At 39.1% G+C, this 20,682-nt stretch overlaps 1 protein-coding gene across 1 annotated transcript; it reads right to left on the reverse strand.

Annotated features, from left to right (window-relative positions):
- Positions 1–7,437: 7,437 nt before the first annotated feature.
- Positions 7,438–19,118, reverse strand: LOC116234635 (TOP1 binding arginine/serine rich protein, E3 ubiquitin ligase). The gene is given in 3 exon segments (XM_031602351.2): positions 7,438–9,916; positions 9,918–11,778; positions 19,049–19,118. Coding segments are annotated over 2 exon segments (1,836 nt in total). The 5' UTR covers positions 11,714–11,778; positions 19,049–19,118; the 3' UTR covers positions 7,438–9,876.
- Positions 19,119–20,682: the final 1,564 nt, after the last annotated feature.

The following is a 20,682-nucleotide window of genomic DNA, read 5'->3' on the forward strand; positions in this document are numbered from 1 at the left end:
CTGTGAGAGTGGTGAGGAACTGGAACAGGCTGCACAGAGAGGTTGTGGATGCCCCATCTTTGTAGGTGTCCAGTGCCAGGTTGGATGGGGCACTGGGCAACATGGTCTAGTATTAGATATGGAGGTTGGTGGCCCTGACTGTTGCAGGGGGTTGAAGCTTTATTCCAATTACATTACTCCCGTCTTTAAGAAAGGGACAAAGGAAGACCAGAGAACTACAGGCCAGTGAACATCACTTCCATGCCATGATCATGGAGCAGATCCTCCTAGAAGCTATGTTAAGGCACATATGAGATAAAGAGGTGATTCGGGACAGTCAGCATGGCTTCACCAAGGGCAGATCTTGCCTGACCAATCTGGTGGCCTTCTATAATGGAGTGACGGCTTCTGTGGATGGGGGAAGAGTGATGGATGTCATCTACATGGACTTCTGCAAAACCTTTAAGTGGTCCCTCAGTCTAAATTGGAGAGGCATAGATGTGAAGGATGGACTGTTCAGTGTATTAGAAACTGCCCAGCTGGACGCAGCCAAAGGGTTGCGATTGATGATTCTGAGTCGGGGTGGAGGCTTGGTCACAAGCTGTGTCCCTCAGGGGTCGGTCACGGGATTAGTGCTCTTCAACATCTTCATCTTCAATATCTTCAACAACAGCTTCAATATCTTCATATAGACGATGGCATCGAGTACACCCTCAGCAAGTTTGCAGATGACACCAAGCTGAGTGGACAGTTGATATACAGAAAGGAAGGGAAGCCATCCAGAAGGACCTGGACAGGCTGGAGAGGTGGGCCCATGTGAGCCTAATAAGGTTCAATAAGGCCAAGTGCAGAGTGATTCACTTGGGTCAGGGCAATTCCAGGCAATTCCATACAAACTGTGAGAAGATCTTGAGAGCAGCCCTGTGGAGAATGACTTTGGGGTCCTGGTGGGCAAGAAGCTGGACATGAGCCAGCAGTGTACACTTGCAGTCTGGAAGGCCAACTGTGTTCTCAGCTGTATTAAAAAAGGGGTGGCCAGCAGGGAGAGGGAGGTGATTGTCCCCCTCTACTTGGATCTTGTGGGGCCCCATCTGGAGTATTGTGTTCAGGCCTGGGTCTCCCAGTACAGGAAGGACCTGGAGCTCTTGGAACAGATCCAGAGGAGGGCCACTAAGATGATCAGAGGGCTGGAGCACCTCTTCTATGAGGAAAGGTTGAGGAAACCAAGCTTGTTTGGCTTGGAGAAGAGAAGGCTCTGGGGACATCTCATTGTAGCCTTCCAGTACTTGAAGAGAGAGTATAAACAGGAAGACTGTTTACGAAGGCAGATAGTGATAGAACAAGGAGCAATGGTTTTAAATGGAGACAGGGAGGTTTAGGTTAGATATTAGGAGGAATTTTTTCACCCACAGGGTGCTGATGCACTGGAACAGGTTGTCCAAGGAGGCTGTGAATGCCCCATCCCTGGAGGCATTCAAGGCCAGGCTGGATGTGGCTCTGGGCAGCCTGGTCTGGTGGTTGGTGACCCTGCACATAGCAGGGGGGTTGAAACTAGATGATCTTTGAGATCCTTTTCAACCCAGCCCATTCTATGATTCTATGATTCTATGATTCTATGATTCTATGATTCTATGATCCTTGTGGTCCCTTCTCCTTGAGGTCTTTTCCAACCCAAGTCATTCTATGATTCTATGATTATATGTCACTTCTTGGCAGTGTGCCATTTGGAGCAAACTGAACAAAGGCATATACTAATATGACAGTCAGAAGTCCACTTTAGAGAAAAATGGTTTTAGAAACATATCACCTTCACAGGCTTCAAATGAAACTGCAGACTTTTTGGTACTTCCGAGAAAAGGTCCAAACTGTAACATAACAGAGATTCAGACACATGGCAAGATTTCATTACCTACTGCTTAGAAGTCAAGATGAGGAAGGAAAACATTCAAGATAATTTGAAGAAGGAAGATAAACCGTCACTCCATGTGCATTGATGAAGAACTGAATAAATAAATAATCCTAAGGTATATTACAAGGGGTTTCATGCAGCATTTTTTCACAATTTTTTTCTAAAGCAGTACTTGTAGACTGAAAACAGCCAAGAAATTTAAATATCTCGTTCAATCTATTTGCAACGCTGTCAAAATCAGACATAAATCCAGAAACCCAATATATAAGGATTTTTTCACAGTAAGTAGCCAAAAGTCTGGAAAAGATACCTGCTTATGCTCAGAAATCACTCAAGTACATGAGCTTGCTATCTGTACTCTTCTCTATTACAGCCTCCTCAGTGAAGTTCATAGCATAATGGAACACACACTCAAAGCCCCTTTGTACCATAGAGGAGTGCAATAACTGACACCAATATAGCATGTGCAGTTTGCAAAACTTAAAATTTCCAACATATATTCACACTAGACATTCAAACCTCAAGCCTTCATCTGCTTTAAACAGATATGGAATGCATGTCAGAACTAAAAAAAAAAGTCACCATTTTCCAATTTCCTAAAACTTCCTTGGATAAATCTTCTTCTGAGCATCTTCTGCTCACCTGTGAAATGCATAAGTCTTCCTTGTCACTGCTATTTCTCCAGTGTCTGTCAGTTTTCCAGGCATAGCCTTCTTCTTGTGTAGTTCTATAGCAAGAAACCCTCAGTCATGGCATCCTATTGCACTGCTGCTGAAACAAGAGTGTTTCTCTTTTCACAGTTTAACTGTCCTATCTCTTTTTAGATCTTCATGACAGCACAGAAAAGCACTTGGCAAGGGCATCCAGAACATTACAGAGCAGTTCCTGGACAGTGTTCACTCCAGAAAAGGATAAAAACACATTGTAGAGGAGAGATTTTCATGTTACTACAAGTTATGAAGCCCCACCAGTACACCAGTATACTAGCGGCTAAACTAAGAATCCATGCTGAAAGGTGAGAAGGGCCCTGTAAGTGAAAGTAAAAAGACAAGAAGGCTTCACAGTGACTGAAAATAAAGGGATGAATAGTTAGAGATAGTTTATAGAAGCAAGAATGTAGAGCTTGTTAGAAAATAAGAGATGGCAGACACTGGGTCTGGGATAGTGAGGGGGATGAAGACCATAAAGATAAGGGTTTGAGAACATCCCGAAGACATTTGGCAGGGAGGTGATTAGATGTCCACAGGATGAGAAGAGACCAGTTTGGAGAGATGCCCCCCACCAAAAGGTCAGAAGTTTACAGCGAGGAAGATGAGAATTCTTCATCTCATCACCACTACGAGGAGACCCTCACAACCCACTACGCATGTGCAGGAGGGAATGGTCTGCATGCTAATGAACTCCCGGGGGTGTAATGAATATGTATCCAAATTCTGGGAAAACTATTGATTATGTATTAGTTTACCTATATCTGTAGCATGCTTTTTCCTGACGGGGTGCAAGATAGGCGGATTTATCCTTGCACCCAGTGTACACGCATCGTTGAATAAACCATACCTGCTTTATAGTCTTACTTGGGTTACTGAGTTTGATTCCGCACGTCAATGCAAATTTTATAGACCAAAAATAGAATTTAAATGAAAAATAACTTACCTTCAATATAATAGACACCTGCAACAACAAAGTTCTGCTGAAAGCATCTCCGTACTTTACCTAAATCTACTCGTTAGTCTACACATTTTTCAGTGGCTTGTTACCTAGATACTGTAGGAAAGTAATTCTTTTATATTCACAGCTTTCTGGGCTCATAAAGAGTGAGTTAACTAAAGTGCATGAATAAATAGAGCAGCAATCTGTTCTTATGGATAAATAACATTTGTTTACAGCACAGTCTGACTTTAATTCAGGTAGACTTTCAAACAGCATACTTGGACAGTTCATATTTACTTGTTCTAATTTTTCCCAGCTCCAGTTTACAAAACTGACATCATTTCTGTAAAAGACAAAAATGCCCAGAAACCTATCATTTATATTTCAGAGATGTGGGACGAGGAAGCAACTTGTTTAAAAAGAGCAGCTTGCGTAGAAGGTCAGTGCTGACAAATTTTATACTGACCATAATAGGCAAAAAGTAGCACTAAGAAGATTCAACCAATAAGCAACATCTCTGCTCTTCCATGTTATCTTATCTACTCTTGATCTTTTTCTGTAAAAAATATATTCTGAGTTCATGATAACAGCCCAGGTCTGGAAATTTCTGTGTTTCTCTAATGACCGTACATCAGAAATTGCTGAGCTCCTAATGCAGTTATCACTTATAAATTCTCCAGAGCTGCTGAGATTTTACTATCAGCCATTTGAGATTAATGCAAAGACCTGGAAAATCTACAGTGGAATGAATATAGGAAAGAAAAAAAAAAAAAAAAAAAAAAAAGATATCTTTCCATCTTTCAGAAATTAAGCAAATTAAATATGCAACAAATAAATTAAGAGAACACAAAGCAGTAGGTATCAGCTAGGTATGTAAACATCAGACTAAGACCAAGGACCTAGAATTTTAAATCTTTGTTTTAATCTTATTCAGTCATTCATTTGCCCATCTTTTTCTCTCCAGCTAGTCTTGTGATTATAGTTACTTATCAATCCTTCAATTTCACTTATTAGTAATGATAAATATTAAGTCTTATTAGTATATTGCATCCTGCTTTGCAGGGGGGTTGGACTTGATGATCTCTAGAGGTCCCTTCCAACCCTGACAACTCTGTGATGCCTAATCATATCTGATAAAAATATAAACCCATAAAAAATTCAGATCTTTAATTAAGCATATAAAGTTGTAACTTACATAGCAAGTAGCAGTGCACATGTGCTACAAAAGCAGCAATGAGTCCAGAAATCTTTCTTTTGATGTAGTCAGTGCATACAGATCCTTCCTTGCAGGACCAGAGATAGATTTGTATTTCAGAGCATGTATTTTCCTTGTATCCACCAGTAAATAAAGTTGTAGATGCAACACTGTTTATATGAGTTTGTAGCAAATTCTAGCCCACAAGATGGGAATAGAATATTTTGGGCCTTCTTATAAAATGGGCCAAAAGAGATACAAAAGACGATGTAGGAATAAAGAGAGCTATGGTGACTAATTTGATTAATACTCCAGAGCGAAGAGAAAGACAGAAAGAGAGAGAAACATTACTAATAATTAAAATTTTGAGTATACCTTGTATTTTTAGAAAAGTGGAGGATCTGCTGATATTTCTAAGAACTATTATGAAATCTCAAGGCAGAAGATGCTCCAAAGTGCAAGAACAGAAGGAAAGAATGAAGGTGTTACAATCAGCCTTCTTCATTTCTGAACTTCTGAATGCAGCAACCAGGCAACCGTAGCATTTCCTTAATACATTTTTTCATCAGAGATGCACAATATATGCACCGATATCGGGTCACAACAGGGGTTTCTGCCACCAAGCGTTAGCATATAGTAGCTTTCCAGTTCATTTTTCCCCCTTAATAGAGAGTCCTAGCTAGCTATGATTAGTATCATTTCCACTGTGACCTTCTTTTTTTTCTTTTTTGCAGTATGATTGCTTCACTGGGAACTTGCCACGTTATTTTGATGAAAAAAAGAAATGCTTTATTACACAGGAGAGATAGGTCATTTGAAAAGATAATATAAGCATCATTTTCTTCAGGCTAAAGAAAAGGGAGAAAAATGTCCCTGCTTTATCCAAAGTGCCCATATGCTTTTTCCACAAAGCTTATGTGCTTGTTTCTGTGTTGCAAAACTGTAACTGTTTTGTGGGGTTTTTTATTCATTATTATTTGAAAGAGATACTGTACAGAATTGGTTTTCTTTTTTACTTTTTCCTTTTTGATAGACAGGTTGTTGTTCTTGACTTCCCTGATGAGCTGTTTCCAATTCATACACTGCCATCACAAAATTAGTTAGAGGAATATTCAGATCGGGTACAGGTTTTTGCCAAATCTGTTTCTAAACATCACTATTCATGACTGTCAAAAAAGAACAACATACCCACACCAAACTCACAAAGTATTAATGGGTATACAGAACTGCTTTAGAGCAGATTAGAGGAGCACTGAAGTAAGCCAAGAAAATCAACTTCACTGGTAACAATCTGCACCAGCAGAGGTGAGCCACTGTCACCACTGCTAAAATGCAACACCAATCACTTCACTGTGCTCATATCCACATGAATGGATCCACATGAATGGTCAGTGTTGATGAATGTCAATGGAATGTCAATGCCATTTTTTTCCCACATGGAGGAATTCAGTTCCACACTTTCATTTCATCTGTATTTCCACATCAGATACCACTGTGTCAGACTGTCCCTCTGCTGCTGCTGTCTGCTACATGTCAATAACATGCAGGATAACAGGATCTACTGCTACCACATCACCTCCAATAGTGTGGGCCAATATAATAAAATGGGATGCTCTGAAAGTAATCCCTCCTTAGTGTATATGTATATACATATATATTTTTTTGACAATTAAAATATGAAGAAGTTACTTCTGATACCTGAGACTGGTAAGAAAAAATCTCAAATCAACATGAGGCAATCAGCATCACTTTGTGGACAGCTTTACATTTCAAAGCATTTATTTGGAGTTGTTTGCCTTTGAATGAGAGAGCCCAGAAGTATTTAAGGGCTGAAGACTTGGCCAGGGAGCAAATGAAACCAGCTTGAAGAAGTCTGAGAGATGATACTGCTATATCTTGTCAAGGTCAGATTCAAGCTGGCATCTCCCTTCTTAAATCTGCTGATTTAGATGTGCAAGGCCTGGAAGATAAGAACAAAGGAGTGCCTGCTGAGATCCCTGGAACCAGAAGCTGTTAAGACTTTCAAAATGACCCAGTACAGCCACCACCTACCACCAATATTTCCATAAAGAAACATGTCCTTTAGTACAACACCTCCAAATTTCTCCAAGGATGAAGACCCAACTATCTCCCTGGACAGTTTATTCCAGAGTCTGATCACTCTTTCACGGAAGTTTCTCCTAATACTCAATCAAAGGGAACAATCCCTTTCAGTTCCACTCCTGGGTACTGGTGATACCATCAAATTACACTGTCTGTGTGCCTGTACCTCATATCAGTAAAACAACCCAAGTGACTTCTAGCTTGGCAAGGCATAGCTGGATTACATCATTGTTGCTTAATTGCAAAGCACTACACTAACAGATGCTTAAATGATATTCAAGCAGCTGCCTAACTTTATCAAAATTCAATTTTTATTTGAAGAGTTTTAAATCTTTACCCTGATTCCCCCTTCTTTTTGTTTCAAGGATTGTAGATTAACTTGTCATTTTTATTTTATTCTCCATTGTGCCTGCACCATTCTCTCTTCTGTAACTACAGCAAATTTTGTTTCTTCAGCTAATCTTTCATAATACATTTTTTTTACCTAATAAGACAGAAAATCAAAAGTTCCACTTCCTGACCACACTGCAACTTCAATGCAAAGCAGGAAGGAGAATGCACCCTCAGCTGAGTATCTATGTATTTATCTCAGCAGAGGGCAGCAGCCGAGCAGCAGTAGTCCAGACTTAAAGATGAATTAATTTTTCATACTCCACAGTGAAGCTACTAATTACTATCTGAACTAGGTGGCATGATATCCCTTACACTTTGTTCACTTCACATGTAATCAGTGTTGAGCTTCTGGCACTGTGTGGTCTGGGGATCCTAATGGTGGAAGAGCAGTCCACACCAACCCACAGCTCACTACTGGTAGCCTTTTGCTGTGGGTGCCCTTACCAAGATGGTGTAAGCTGACAAGGAAACTCCACTGAAAACGTGTCACTTCTTTCTTTCTCCACAGCATCCTCTGCAGCATTCACACCAGCTCTCTGACATGAACTTTGGTACTCAGTGCCCTTGAAAGGATAACATGCAGCTGAATGATGGAGAGCTGCAAGACTTTCCTCTTTCATTTTTTAAAGAAAGGAAAACAATTCCCTTTATACTCCTACATAGGACTGAGAGGTTGCTCTAAAGAAGGGCAGAAGTCTTTATTGTTCAAAAAAAGTGTCTAACGCAAGTCGGGAAAGCTTACTTTTAAAAAGCAGAACTCTGAGCAGCTCAATCAAGCAGAACAGATTCAAACCGCTGGTCTATAAACAGCTGTCCTGAACATGCCAGGCAACATTTTTCTCCAAGCCTTTCTCTGGACAGCCCAGTGGTTTGCAACCTGCTGGAGCAAGCACTATGCCTTCCAAGTGAGTGCTGAGCTGAGGGCTTTCTCTTCCTTCATCCTCCCAGCCCAGACTGGCTGCTGTTCTCCCCACAGCATAATCAGACAGCTTCTACCTCCCACCTAGAAATCCACCTGCCCCACCCCTGGTGGCAACAGGATGACACTCACTTCTACTGAAGGAACCTACCCGAGCCAAGCTTTTGCAGACTGCAGAGAATAAGCAAATAGAAGAAAAAAAAACAAACTTCATTGCAGAGGTGTCCACATCATTGAACAGCAGTGCGTTGCCCCAGCAGAGCATGGAGGAAGGCACAAATACTCTGGATTAGGCTCTGAGCTAGGCTCTGGAGGGGGAAATAATTTCAGTGACAGTCAGAAATTTGAAGAATTTTGCCCTGGAGCTTCAAGTATGCGGCTGTTAAAAGGAGTTTTACTTTCACTCTAAAATAGAGCAGTAGTAGCACTACTTTCTGCTTAGAGAAACATAAGTTGAATGAAATCTCTGAAAACTATCATTAAAATATGACACATTCCAATGTGCTAGGAACAAACAAGTGAATAGTTTGGGTAGATTAAAGCATGTAAGCAGTGACAGATGCATTCATTTCTCTTAGAAGAGTTAATAACTATGACTTTGATAACAAAGGAAAAAGTCACATCAGGACTAATTCTGAACACTTTTGCAAAGTAAAGCTGAAATTGAAGCTTAATCCAGATGTCTGAGGAGAAAAAAAGCACCAAGAAACAGATTAACGTGTTCAGTAATCTGTTTACAGTCCATTCCTGAAACACCATGCCCTGTGGGAAGGAGCCACGCAGGAGCAGAGAAGCAGCAAGGAGGAAGCAGCAAAGACAAACTGTTACAGAGAGACTGCAGCCACCCCACAGCTACCTGTGCTGCTCAGGAGAGCAGAAGGATCAGGAATGAATCTTCTTCTCTGTGAAGAAAGAATGTGAAGGAAAGTGGGTTTAGGTTTTTTTGTTTCTCACCATCCTACTCTATATTGAACTGAAAGTAAGCGTGCTAAGCCTAGACTGGCCATAAGAGTAACCACAAGTGATCTTCCTGTCTCTATCTCAACATAGAAGCTTTTCCATCCTATCTTCTCCCTCTGTTCTGTCAATGGCAGGATATGAGAGTAGTTGTAAGGCATCTGGAAGCCAGGCACAACCATACCCACCATACAGGAAGGCAGCATCCAGGATTGCCACAGAGAACACATCTGTGGCCAGGAGTGGTGAGTCTGGGCACATACCTTGTACAGCATATAGTATGACATCCACAGGGGTGAACTGGGAAGGGGCTGAAAGCAGTGAGCAGTGAGCTTGGGAGGAACTGCTGAAGACTGATCTGCATTCAGGGTACAGGGGAAACAAGCTCCACTTCAAAAACGCAGATAAAAAAAACTTCACAGATCTCAAGCAACATGATCCAAGTTATTCCCACTTTCAGAGAGAACTGGGACCTGAAAGCCATCTAGCCTGGAGCAACCTTGACAGCACCAACATATGTAGTGTTGTATGACACCCAAAAGTGAAAAAGAGATGTATTGTTTTGACATAGTATACAGACCATGGGTTTGCTTTTTTAGACCAAAAATTCTTCTTGCTTTATTAATATTTCAATTTAATTTATTTATTCCTTCCAGAAGGAAGGTCTATTTAATATCTACATAGAAACTGCTTACTGCTTTTCAGAGGAGATCAACTTACACCACACACATGAATCTGGAAGTAAAAATTAATCATACTAAGTCATAAGAACTACACTTCTTTCCAGTGATGTTCCTGGTGTTTCTTAACACTTTTTCTTTAAAGCACACTTCATTGTCTCAGTCCCTTCATAGACTCCCTCCACACTTGGACTTCCCACACTTTTATTCTTTTCCTCATGTTTTGTCTCACTACTTTCTTGGTTGTCTGAAAGGCTGCCTTTATTTTTGTAGCAATCACTAAATGTTGGGGGGCTATGTTTTTTCTCCATACTGGTGCTCCCCTTCTCTGTGCTCTCCAAGTGTCGAGTTTTGCGCTTTCTCTTTCCACCAGGCTTTTCACTTCTTGTTCTGTCTGCCTCAGAAGGGCTCCTTGATCTGGAGCTTGATCTACTCCTTGATATGCACTGTTTGTAACAGGAGTCCTGTCTCTCATGGAATTCCATCTGGCTTTGCAGATCTGTCATTTTAGTGAAAGACTGGATCCTGAATTCTGGACCAGGAGACTTAGTTGAACAGTGAGCTTTAGGCTGAGTGCTCGTACTGCAGGAGGAGCCATCTCCAAATGTCTTTGGACTGTGTAACAGGTAACTGCTATGGTAACAGGCTCTTCTATAACAACAATCACTGTCTAGGCTGCTTGACTTCCTTTGGCCATGGCCTTTGTGATGTGACCATGATCTGCTTGAATCTCTGGAGCTAGTGCTCTCACAGCTACTGGACTCTGTCTGGCTTTTTAGGGAGGGGCTCATGTCATGGGGCCTTGACCTCCTGCTTCTTTTGCTCCAATATTTGCTACTATCTTTGTTTTTCGATAGCCTCTTTTTAAACTGGTATTTAACAAAGTAATGCTTCCTCCAAGGCCAATGGCCATGACTGACCTCACTGTTCTGTGGACTTCTGGTCTTTCTCTTTCTGGACAGCCTCTGGCTACGAAGAGAGCATGCATTTTCCATCACTGGAGACAGGCTCCAGTCTGAGTCGTGTGGAGAATGATCTTTGTTCTTCTGTTCATCCTTTGACACTATCCTCTTGACTACAGAGAGAAAGGAGCTTTGACAACTACTCACACACTCCTTGTACAGGGGAGAGAAGGGTGTTGAAACTCTGCATGGTTCTCTGTCACTCCAGCTCCTATCCTGGATTGACTGCTCTTTTTTCATATCTTCTCTTTTCCTCTCCCTGACGGAGTCCTCAGAGTCTGAGGACAGCTCAGTCGGTTCTGGTGTCCTCTCAGCATAGAGATTAACGTAGCCAGCAATATCATGATACTCTGATGAGGAGTCACTGTCACTGAAGTCAACAGCAGCGTGTAACTGAGGCTGCAGTGTGGTTCTCTCCCAGGCAGAGTCTTCATCAGAGCTCTCTAATAACTCTGACGAAGAAATTATGGTTGCAACATACTCTTCTGAAGGGGAATACGAAGGACCTGGAGTTTCATCATTCCAAGACAATGAATCAACACTATGCTCAGATGAACCATGCTCTACCTCTTGAGAATTCATCTCATCTGAAAAGACTGAGAGAGTTGTTGAGTCTGAGCTACTTCCTTCATCGTGCGATGGTCTAGGATAGTGATAAGTGGCATGCTGATCCCATACCTCTAAGTCAAAAGTGCTTTCAGCAAAATTGATGATGCTGCAATCAGAGTAGGAAGAAGATTCATTTTCTGATGACCTAGATGCGTCATCTTCGGCATGAACTATATGACAAAGAGAAAAGTAGGGCTGTTGGCACAATGGGCATTCTGCTTTGAGTTTGGACCATTCTTGGATACAACGGAAGCAGAACTTGTGCCAGCAAGGATCTAGATACACAGTACTGTCAAATCTGTCCAAGCACATGGGGCACTTAGAGTCAGGAGAGGTGTTCACTGGCATGGTCTGCATCTTGCTAGGATAAGCTTTGTGCTAACAGCTGCTGTCCTCTGCAAACAGGCTGTGGAAGCTGTGTTCTGCAAAAGAAAGAGACAAAAACTATGTGCAAATGTGGGACGAAAGTTGTTTAACTTACAAAAAACTCAGTCTAGTTGGTTTCCCCCTCAACCAATACAAAAACGCTATGAAAGTCAATCCAAAATTAAACTCTAAGATGACAGCTTGGACCCAAACAACTTTAAATAAAATAATCTGAGCCAGAGAGGCAGCTTGGTCTAAATTCAGTTCAGCAGGTACATTCAGGCCTTTTAGCAAGATGCAGTTATGATCAAATTTGTTACAATGAGACTGACAATTTCTGTAGGGATCTGCAAAACAATTCTCAAAATTATGCCACAAAAAGCAAAAATTGCACTGTTTGTTTGTTTGGTTTTTTAATTCCCATGTGTTTTGTCTTTTTTAAACAACAAAATGGTACCGTGGTAGTGGCACACATGCCCTTAAAGCCCTTAAACTTTTAAGACCCAAACTGTTAGGGCAATCAAGTGTAGTGATAGTAAATTAACATATATTATATAATATATATATATATATATATATATATATTATATAATATATATATATATAATATATATATTATATATATATATATTATATATATATATATATATATATATTATATATATATATATATATATATTATATAATATATATATATATAATATATATATTATATATATATATATTATATATATATATATATATATATATTATATATATATATATATATATATATATATAATATATATTGTCACGGACATTCTACTCTCATATTCTTTAAGATGATAGGGCCTATCATGAGGAAAAAGATCAAAAGTAAATCTGTTCATCTCCAAATTAGATAATACAAATACTTGAATTCGTAGTCTGTATTTGCTAAAGAAAAGCAGAAGTGTGGCTATTCCCAGGATGTTGCAACTGTCAATATTACATTTAATCTGACAACTACAACAAAAACACTTCAGCACCCTGCTGAGTTTGTGCCTGGTTTTGGAAGAATTTCTGTCAACACTTTGGACAAAACTTCATTAAAAAATTGTTTCTATAAGACTGTTTTCTTCAAAAGTTCATCCTTTAATATAGGATGTGGAAAGACTTGTCACAAGTCTTTGCTATTGAATAATGCCCTGCAGCCTAGACTCAGAAAATTAAAGATAGATACAAAGAATATTGAGAAACCAAAAAAGTATAATTTAATCCCAACAACAGGTAGAAGTGTTTTCTGATTAATGTTAGAGTTTCAAAAATCAGTAGGGAAGAAAACGAAACCAATGCTTACACATAGGTGAAGGTACATTAGCATTTTGAGACATGAAACATTTCTTAGTGCAAAAAGAGCCTCTAAGGCTCTGCTTTGTCCTATGGGACTATTATGTTAACTGAACTCACTGTGCAAGACTTCTGTTCCAGGATCTCCAAGTCCAATATACTAGTTACATCTTCCCATGAAAACATTTCAGTTTTATTACAGAATTCTAGACATGCAGCTTTGGGAGAAACTTTGCAATAGAGTTACAGTGAGACTTTTCTTCATTTCCCCTGTATTAATACTCTGTAGTCATGCATATACTTTATGCGCATGCATGCTCATACTATTTCCCCAAATTACTACAAGTTTTTCTACTGAAATTTGGATAACTGGGCAAAAATGCTTGAATGCAGATGTTCAGCATTCTCTGAACATGTTCTGGTTGTGTCAAATTAAGCACTGAAATACTTATAGAACTTTAAATTTACTTTTTCCTTATGAAAGCAGAAAGCAATTCATCCTGCCTTTCAACCACCTGATTAAAATGCAGAGTAGAATGACATTTGTTGTCTGAAGAAGCCAATACAGTAAGAACAATCTTTTCTGCACTGATAGCCCTTTACATATTGGGCAATATTTTTTTTTCACAGTCAGTAGGAAACATAAGTTTTTAGATATCTCTCTGACTTGTAAGTAACAGCAAGGCTTTTCTTTCAGTTACTACTGGGCAGGGATCAAACTTGAGGTTTAGTAATATGGTATCTTTCTTCAAAAAGAAGAGCAGACCAGTGAGACCCATGAGCAGCAGCAGCTTCAAAAGAGGATAAGTTTCTAATGGGAGATGGCTACTTTATCATCTGTATTTTGTTGTACATTTTAGTTTATTACTTTTAAAAAGTTATTTGGTTCTTGAGTTATTTGGTTATACAGCTACCAGCTGCACAAGGTTTCACCATTCAAAAGGCATAAAAAAAGGTTTTGTTAACATCTCTTGGTAGAGGAAACAAATGTTAATATGTTTTATGAGGAAGATATTTCTTATCTAAGCAAGGCAAGGCTGAAAGTGAAGTGAGCACCTTTCCATAACATTTTGTTAGCAGCTCTTGTAGGATGATTGTACACTAATATTTTCTCCCTGGCTTCCATTTTCCCCACTGCTCTATGGATTCTATTCATTCTATATCTACCCTGGCTATGTATTCTCATGGTATTATACTCATCTTTCCACTATCTTTTTCTTTTCAGTTCTTGCTCTCCAAGGTATGAGCGTCTCAGTAATAAACTTGATTGGTACAGTGCTATCTGCACTGTAATATGGGAAAACATATTTAAGATAACTAGTGAATTCTTACCAACTTGCATAAAGCCCCCAAACAATTAGAATTATCTGTAAAACTGTACCAATATAAGAAAACCTCAGAAAATGTTTTCCTGTAGTTTTAATACCTGAAAGTCTTGCACACTAAGTGAACTTCCACTATCTGTGATTTTCTCTGAATTTGTGTTTGGCACAAACTAACATTAAGCTACCACTTCTAGCTCTTTGATAACTCTTCCTAGTCTGATATCCTTAACTAGAAAATGAGCTACAAAATGCATTTTTATTTTTTGTTTCATCTTAACATTCTCAAGTTGTGCTGGTTTTCTTTTAAATATCTTACCTGAAGATAGCTAACTCAAATCAAGGACTTTCCACTTTTAGAAGCACAGATTTAGTTGTAACTCTATAGTAGAGAAGGCAGTGTCAACATAACAAAACCTGAGCCATTCTAGGGGTTCAAAATAACTTGTTTTCTACCTGTGTAAGGTTATGGGCTTCTTTGAAATTTGCCAAGGCCTGAGAGAAAGTATCACCCAGTTGGTAGCTAAGTAGCATAGGCCTAACAGGAAAGCTTTCTGTCATTGAGCGGAGTAGTGAAGAACATTTCTAAACTTGAATTCTGAGGAGTTTATACCAGATGGGCATCAGGATCTAAGGCAAAGAATGTGAGAACTGTGGCTGAGTTACTCCTTACCTTAATTCTCTTCAGATTGTTCATGAAATAATTTGCTCATGCAGATCAAGCATGTTAGTAGAATGGTTTACGTTTTTCACTCAACTGATTTCAAGACCTCCAAGTTTTACTTGATGTATAACCCCTTACTATTCTGAATACAATACCCAAGAATTTAGCAAGCATTATCCCACTAAGTAATCTAACCTTGAAATATCAGAGCAATGGCTACAAATAAACTTCTAAAAGTTTGGAGCGACTTATACATAGAGGCAAATTTGCTTTATCAGTTCTTACCCACTGTTAATATTTTTAAAGTCACTATATCAGCCTCACACATATTGCCCCCCTTTATCATATAAATAGGGGACAAATTTCTTCCTGTCAGATTTAATCAAAGAATCTAAAAGAAAGCAAAGAACCTTATTCACTTACAGAGAGACAAAAAGAAGAAAAAACCAATACTTTCTTATGCATGCAAGGAATAATTGGGATATTTCAATGCTGTATGTCAGTGTTTAAACTGCTTTCAGACAGATCATTTAGATACATGGAGAGATCTGTTGAAGAATAAATTTGAGTAACAAGCCAATAAGAATGGATACAGTATGATTAGCAATTTATACCAAAACAGATCATTTTCTGATATGAAATCAAACAAGAGAAATACAAACACTATAATCACTAAAGAGACATTAGACTATATGTAAAAACCTCAAGATTACTGGAAGAGGAAAAGCATAGGGAGATGATATTTCAGCAAGATATTACATAGTGATTGCCAATAGATCTCTCCGAAGTTTCCAGAAGACAAGGAGGGAGAAGAATATTTAATTTTAACATCTTCAAAGCTTGACTTTTCCTGTAATATTTATAAAATATTGAAAGGGGGGAGGTGGGGGGGAAGTGATATGGATATGAGTTCTGTGGCTGGTTTTAGTTGCCCTTGAAAGCAACTGCCATAAATCTTGGATGAAGTCAAATAAGACTGATGATTTTGATCTTCAGTTCATTCTTTCCTATCCTTCAAAAGGTAAATGATCCTGATGGAACTGGAGATAAGCAGGATGGCTTTCTTTTGCAATCTGCATATCCAATGATCAACACATCTACTTTAGCAAAGTCAGGCAATTTTCCCCCTCTAATTTTGGAGAAAGTTTTTTAGTCTGTGTGCACACATGTGCATATGCACATCTGTCTACTCTTGTGTGTGAACAGCTGAAAACTAGGGTCTAATAGAAGGGAAAAAGTAAGAGAAAAACCTTTTGGTACATTTACTCCTTTCCTGTGTCTTCCAGTCACACTGGAAGATAACCACTGAAATGAACCAATGATGAAAAATAAAAAGGCATTAAAACAACAGAATTTAGGCAAAATAAATTCAAGCTTCACACTTATTCATAATATTCTTCATTGGTCTCCCACATAGTTTTCAAATTCCAGGGATAGAAAATAAGTTATTTCTTCTCTGTGAAGATTGTCTCAAGCAGTGGGCCCAGGAGAAACTATTAAGGTTCAGCAAATCCAAGTACAAGGTCCCACTTATGGGAATGCCTGCTATCAGTACAAGCTGAAGGATGAAAGGATAGAGCCCTGACAAAAGTCTTGGAGATACTAGAAGATGATAAACTGGACATGGCAGCGGTGTGCCCTTGCAGAAAGAATGCCAACTGTATCTTGGACTGCATCAAAAGAAGCATGGTCAGGAGGGTGAAGGAGGTGATCCCGTCCCTCTGCTGTGTGCTGGTGAGGCCTCACCTCTGGAGAACTATGTCCAGATGTTAGGTCCTCAGTACAGGAGAGATCTGGACCTGCTGAAGCATGTCCAAAGGAGAGCAACAAAAATGATCCAAGGGATGGAACACCTTCCTAATGAGGACAGACTGAGAGCTGGGGCTGTTCAGCTAGAGAGGAAAAGGCTTGAGGAGACTTCAGAGTAGCATTTCAGTATCTAAAGGGGATAAAAAAAAAAAAAAAACAGAATCTTTAGCAGGGTCTGCTGTGACAGGACAAGGGGAAACAGTACCAATTGAAAAAAGGGGAAATTCAGATTGGATATATGGAAAAATGTTATTAAGATTAGAGTTGTGAGGCACTGGAACAGGTTGTCCAGAACTCTGGTGGATGCTTCGTCCTTGGTGATGTTCAAGAGAATGCTGGTGGGGGCTCTGAGCAGCTGATCAAACTTTTAGTGTCCCTGTTCACTGCAGAGGAGTGGGACTAGATACTCCTGAAATCCCTTCCAAAATCAAATGATCTTATAAAATTTTCTTATTCAGTCAGTTTTCAGTAGAAGCATACAGTTTGTACCACAAAAACACTGTCACTTTCCACAGGCATGGCACTGTTATCAGAAGGTTCATATAAGGATGTTATACACTGTCCCTGAGAGGCTGCAGTAGATGGAGTATTGTGAACAGGCAACTTCGCATCCACTGCACAAGGGAAATCCTCTTGTGTGACAACATATATTTCCATCTATTATATATCAGGTATCTCTCTATCAGCTTTGTCTGTCAAGAAGCAACTCCGGAGCTTTTTAACATGTGATAACAGAAAATGAGAAAATGTCTACCTGATGAAAAATGTTCTCCAAATAATAGAGATATTAATATACTATGATCTGAGGCAGAGATCTGTGAGAAACTGGATGGGAGCAAGAACAGGGAAATAAGAGTCTTGAGAATGGATGGCACAGTCACTCATTTTATTTGGGAGAAATTATTTAAGGAAGTTTCTAAATGACTGATCTCAGAAAAGGGCTACTTTGGCTTCTTCTGCTACCTTACAAAAAAAAAAAAAAAAAAAAAAAAAAAAAAAAGGCTGAGAGTGTTACACCCAGAAGAATAGCAGAGGAATTCAATCTTTTTGGTTACATCTTGATAGATGCTATCACAGCACACCACATCACACCTCTACTCAGATCACACCTGCCTGCCCCACTGATGACTGGGCCCCAGAAAAACAGACCAACAACATGTAACAGCTGCTGAACTAGTTCAAACAAGCCAACAGAACACTGCATCTATTAACTGGTTAGCTACTTTGTCAGGGAAAAATAAAAGCTTAAATTCACTGGAGAATTTATAAGGCCAAGCAGATAAAGTATTCTGTCTAACCATTACTTTGCCTTTGTTATATGTTGATGTCATCAAGATAAAAAAAATTATTTAAAAACACAGCACACTGCAGTTTATTCATCATGAAATTTACCTTTCCATTTTTTCCCTTGTGTTTTATATATTTTTATGAAACAGCATCTCCAGTGTTTCACATTAAAACAACTAAACATAATGAAAACAAAAAATGTATGAGATACATTATGGAAATCATGCCAGTTCTGCTATTCTTGTGACTTCCATCCTGTCTGCTTATTTGTATTTGGCTTTCATGCTAAATGGATAAACATTTCTGAAATGCTTGAATTTATCACAGGGGTGAAGCTTGATTTCCACACCAGTTTTAGCAAGGAAAGGCTGTTTAAAACATATTCATCCAAAAACTCTATAGCTACTTTATTAATAAATTAATAATTTAATAAATAAATAAATTTATTAATAACAATTAATACTAACCATAAAGGGTTTCTCACCTCCCAGAATCTGGATATCAAGATGAGCACTGACTGGCTAGAAACACTATGCAGTGTACTACTTGATACCTTATTACAAACAATATTTGCCTTAAAACTGCACCTACAAGTTCAAAATTACACCCTCATAAAGGCTTATAACCATCATCATTTCTGTTTTAAATGCTGACATTTATCACTTAAATTGATGTCATGACAAAAATAACACTCCTCTAATAAAAAGCATTACACTTTTTTTTTTTAAATCATGGATCTCTTCTCACTCTCCCTTCATATTCATATAAGTAAATGTAACATTCATTACAATTACTGGCTACTATCTTAGCAAAAATAATCAATGGATGTCAAACTTAAAAAGCATTCTGCCCCACAAGAAGCAGCAATACAAAACTGTAAGCGTGAAAGCCCTCTCCCTTCTCTGCTGCTTTACACCAAAGCCATTAGTAAGTTACCTTTGAGGAAGAAACAATTCACAAATCTAGATCACCTCCACAAGAAGCAGAACACCCAGCATCTACCAACTCCACTACCAGCCACTAGCACACCTGCAGGGTTTTATACCAATCTTCTCTCTGCCCTTTTTAATGCAATTATATGCAGCTGGGCCAGGACATCTGACCCGAGACACTCCAACACAGAACACAACATAGGATGTACACTTTGAACTCTCACCTTCCTGATGTGATTCCAGAAACACACTAAATCATAGAATTGTGCCCTCAATGGAGGATAACCATGAGAACTTGAATATTTGCCCCAGCCAGGCTGGGACGCGCTACCCTATTGTAAAAATGGCAGTAGCTCTTCCGAAATCTTGGGCACGGACAGACACAGAGGGACTTAGCTTACCGAATCTGTAAAATCTCATTCCTCTGGGACATGCAGTTCCAATGACAAATGCTGTTCAGTTCTCCCAGCACACATTAGAAATACTTCCAGCAAAACACCATCAGAAAAAGAGTCATCATTTGCAAGCCAGTGTTTTATAGCATTCTCCCTTCTGAGAAAAGGCTGAGTGTGTACTGGAGCTGGACACTGGAGTGTGCAGCCCAGAGCGGGAAAGACTGAGGGGGAATCCCATCAATGTTTACAAATATATAATGAGTGGGAGTCAAGCGGATGGGACAGAGTGGTTTACAATGGTGTTCAGTGGCAGAACAAGGGGCAGTGGGCATGAAACTTCCCATCTCAACATAAGGAAGGACTTCACTGTGAGGGCAGCAGAGCTCTGGAACAGGCTGCCCATAGGGGTTGTGGCATCTTCTTCTCTGGAAACAGATATAATTTTCCTGTTCCACGGAACCTGCTTTAGAAGAAGATTGAAACGGATGATGTCCAGAGGTCCCTTCCAACCTCTACAATTCTGTGATTCTGTAATTCTTAATTTCAGGATGAGTCATTTGTCTTTCCCCATCCTATTTCTCTTATTGTATATTTTATAAGTCTTGCTGATGCAAAAATGAAAGTTCTTTTATTCTTCTCTAATCTTTAAATAAAATGTTCAGAGCTGTCTGATGAACAATAAGACAGAAAGCAGGCACAGTAATTCAAACAGTAATCTATGGGCATATATATCATCCTGCAATGGTACATTAATCACTATCTTTAAAAGACAGCACAGAAGTGATGAAGTTTTTTCAATTGTGTTTACTGCAACTCAGCTATATTCAAGTGTTTTTAATCTGTGCCATTACATCTGAAGGTAATAACTGTATTTTAATCTGGAAATCTTTCCTATCATCTTCCCAGATATGATTGGAAAGAATCATAAGCAAAGGAGAGGTGACTTTAGAATTCAGAAAGAATGCAAAAATACTGTCATGCACACTGATAAGTTATCTACAGAATATAATATTAACATTGCCTCTAAAAGAATAATTCATTCAAGCCACTGAAAATAAAACTCTCTACACAATAAAAAAAAAGAAAAATAGAGCAGGAGAAAAAGACCTATTTTCCAGACAGCTTTAATCCTGCAACTGAATGGACTGTATTTAGTTCAGTATACTTGAATAAGAAAAGGTGAAAAGGTTGGAGAAAGAGGCAAGAGTTTAGCTGTTAAGAGGAGATGTTCAAAACACACACA

Source organism: Phasianus colchicus, chromosome Z, assembly GCF_987193195.1.
Source record: "Phasianus colchicus chromosome Z, bPhaCol1.hap1.1, whole genome shotgun sequence".
Lineage (NCBI taxonomy): Eukaryota > Metazoa > Chordata > Aves > Galliformes > Phasianidae > Phasianus > Phasianus colchicus.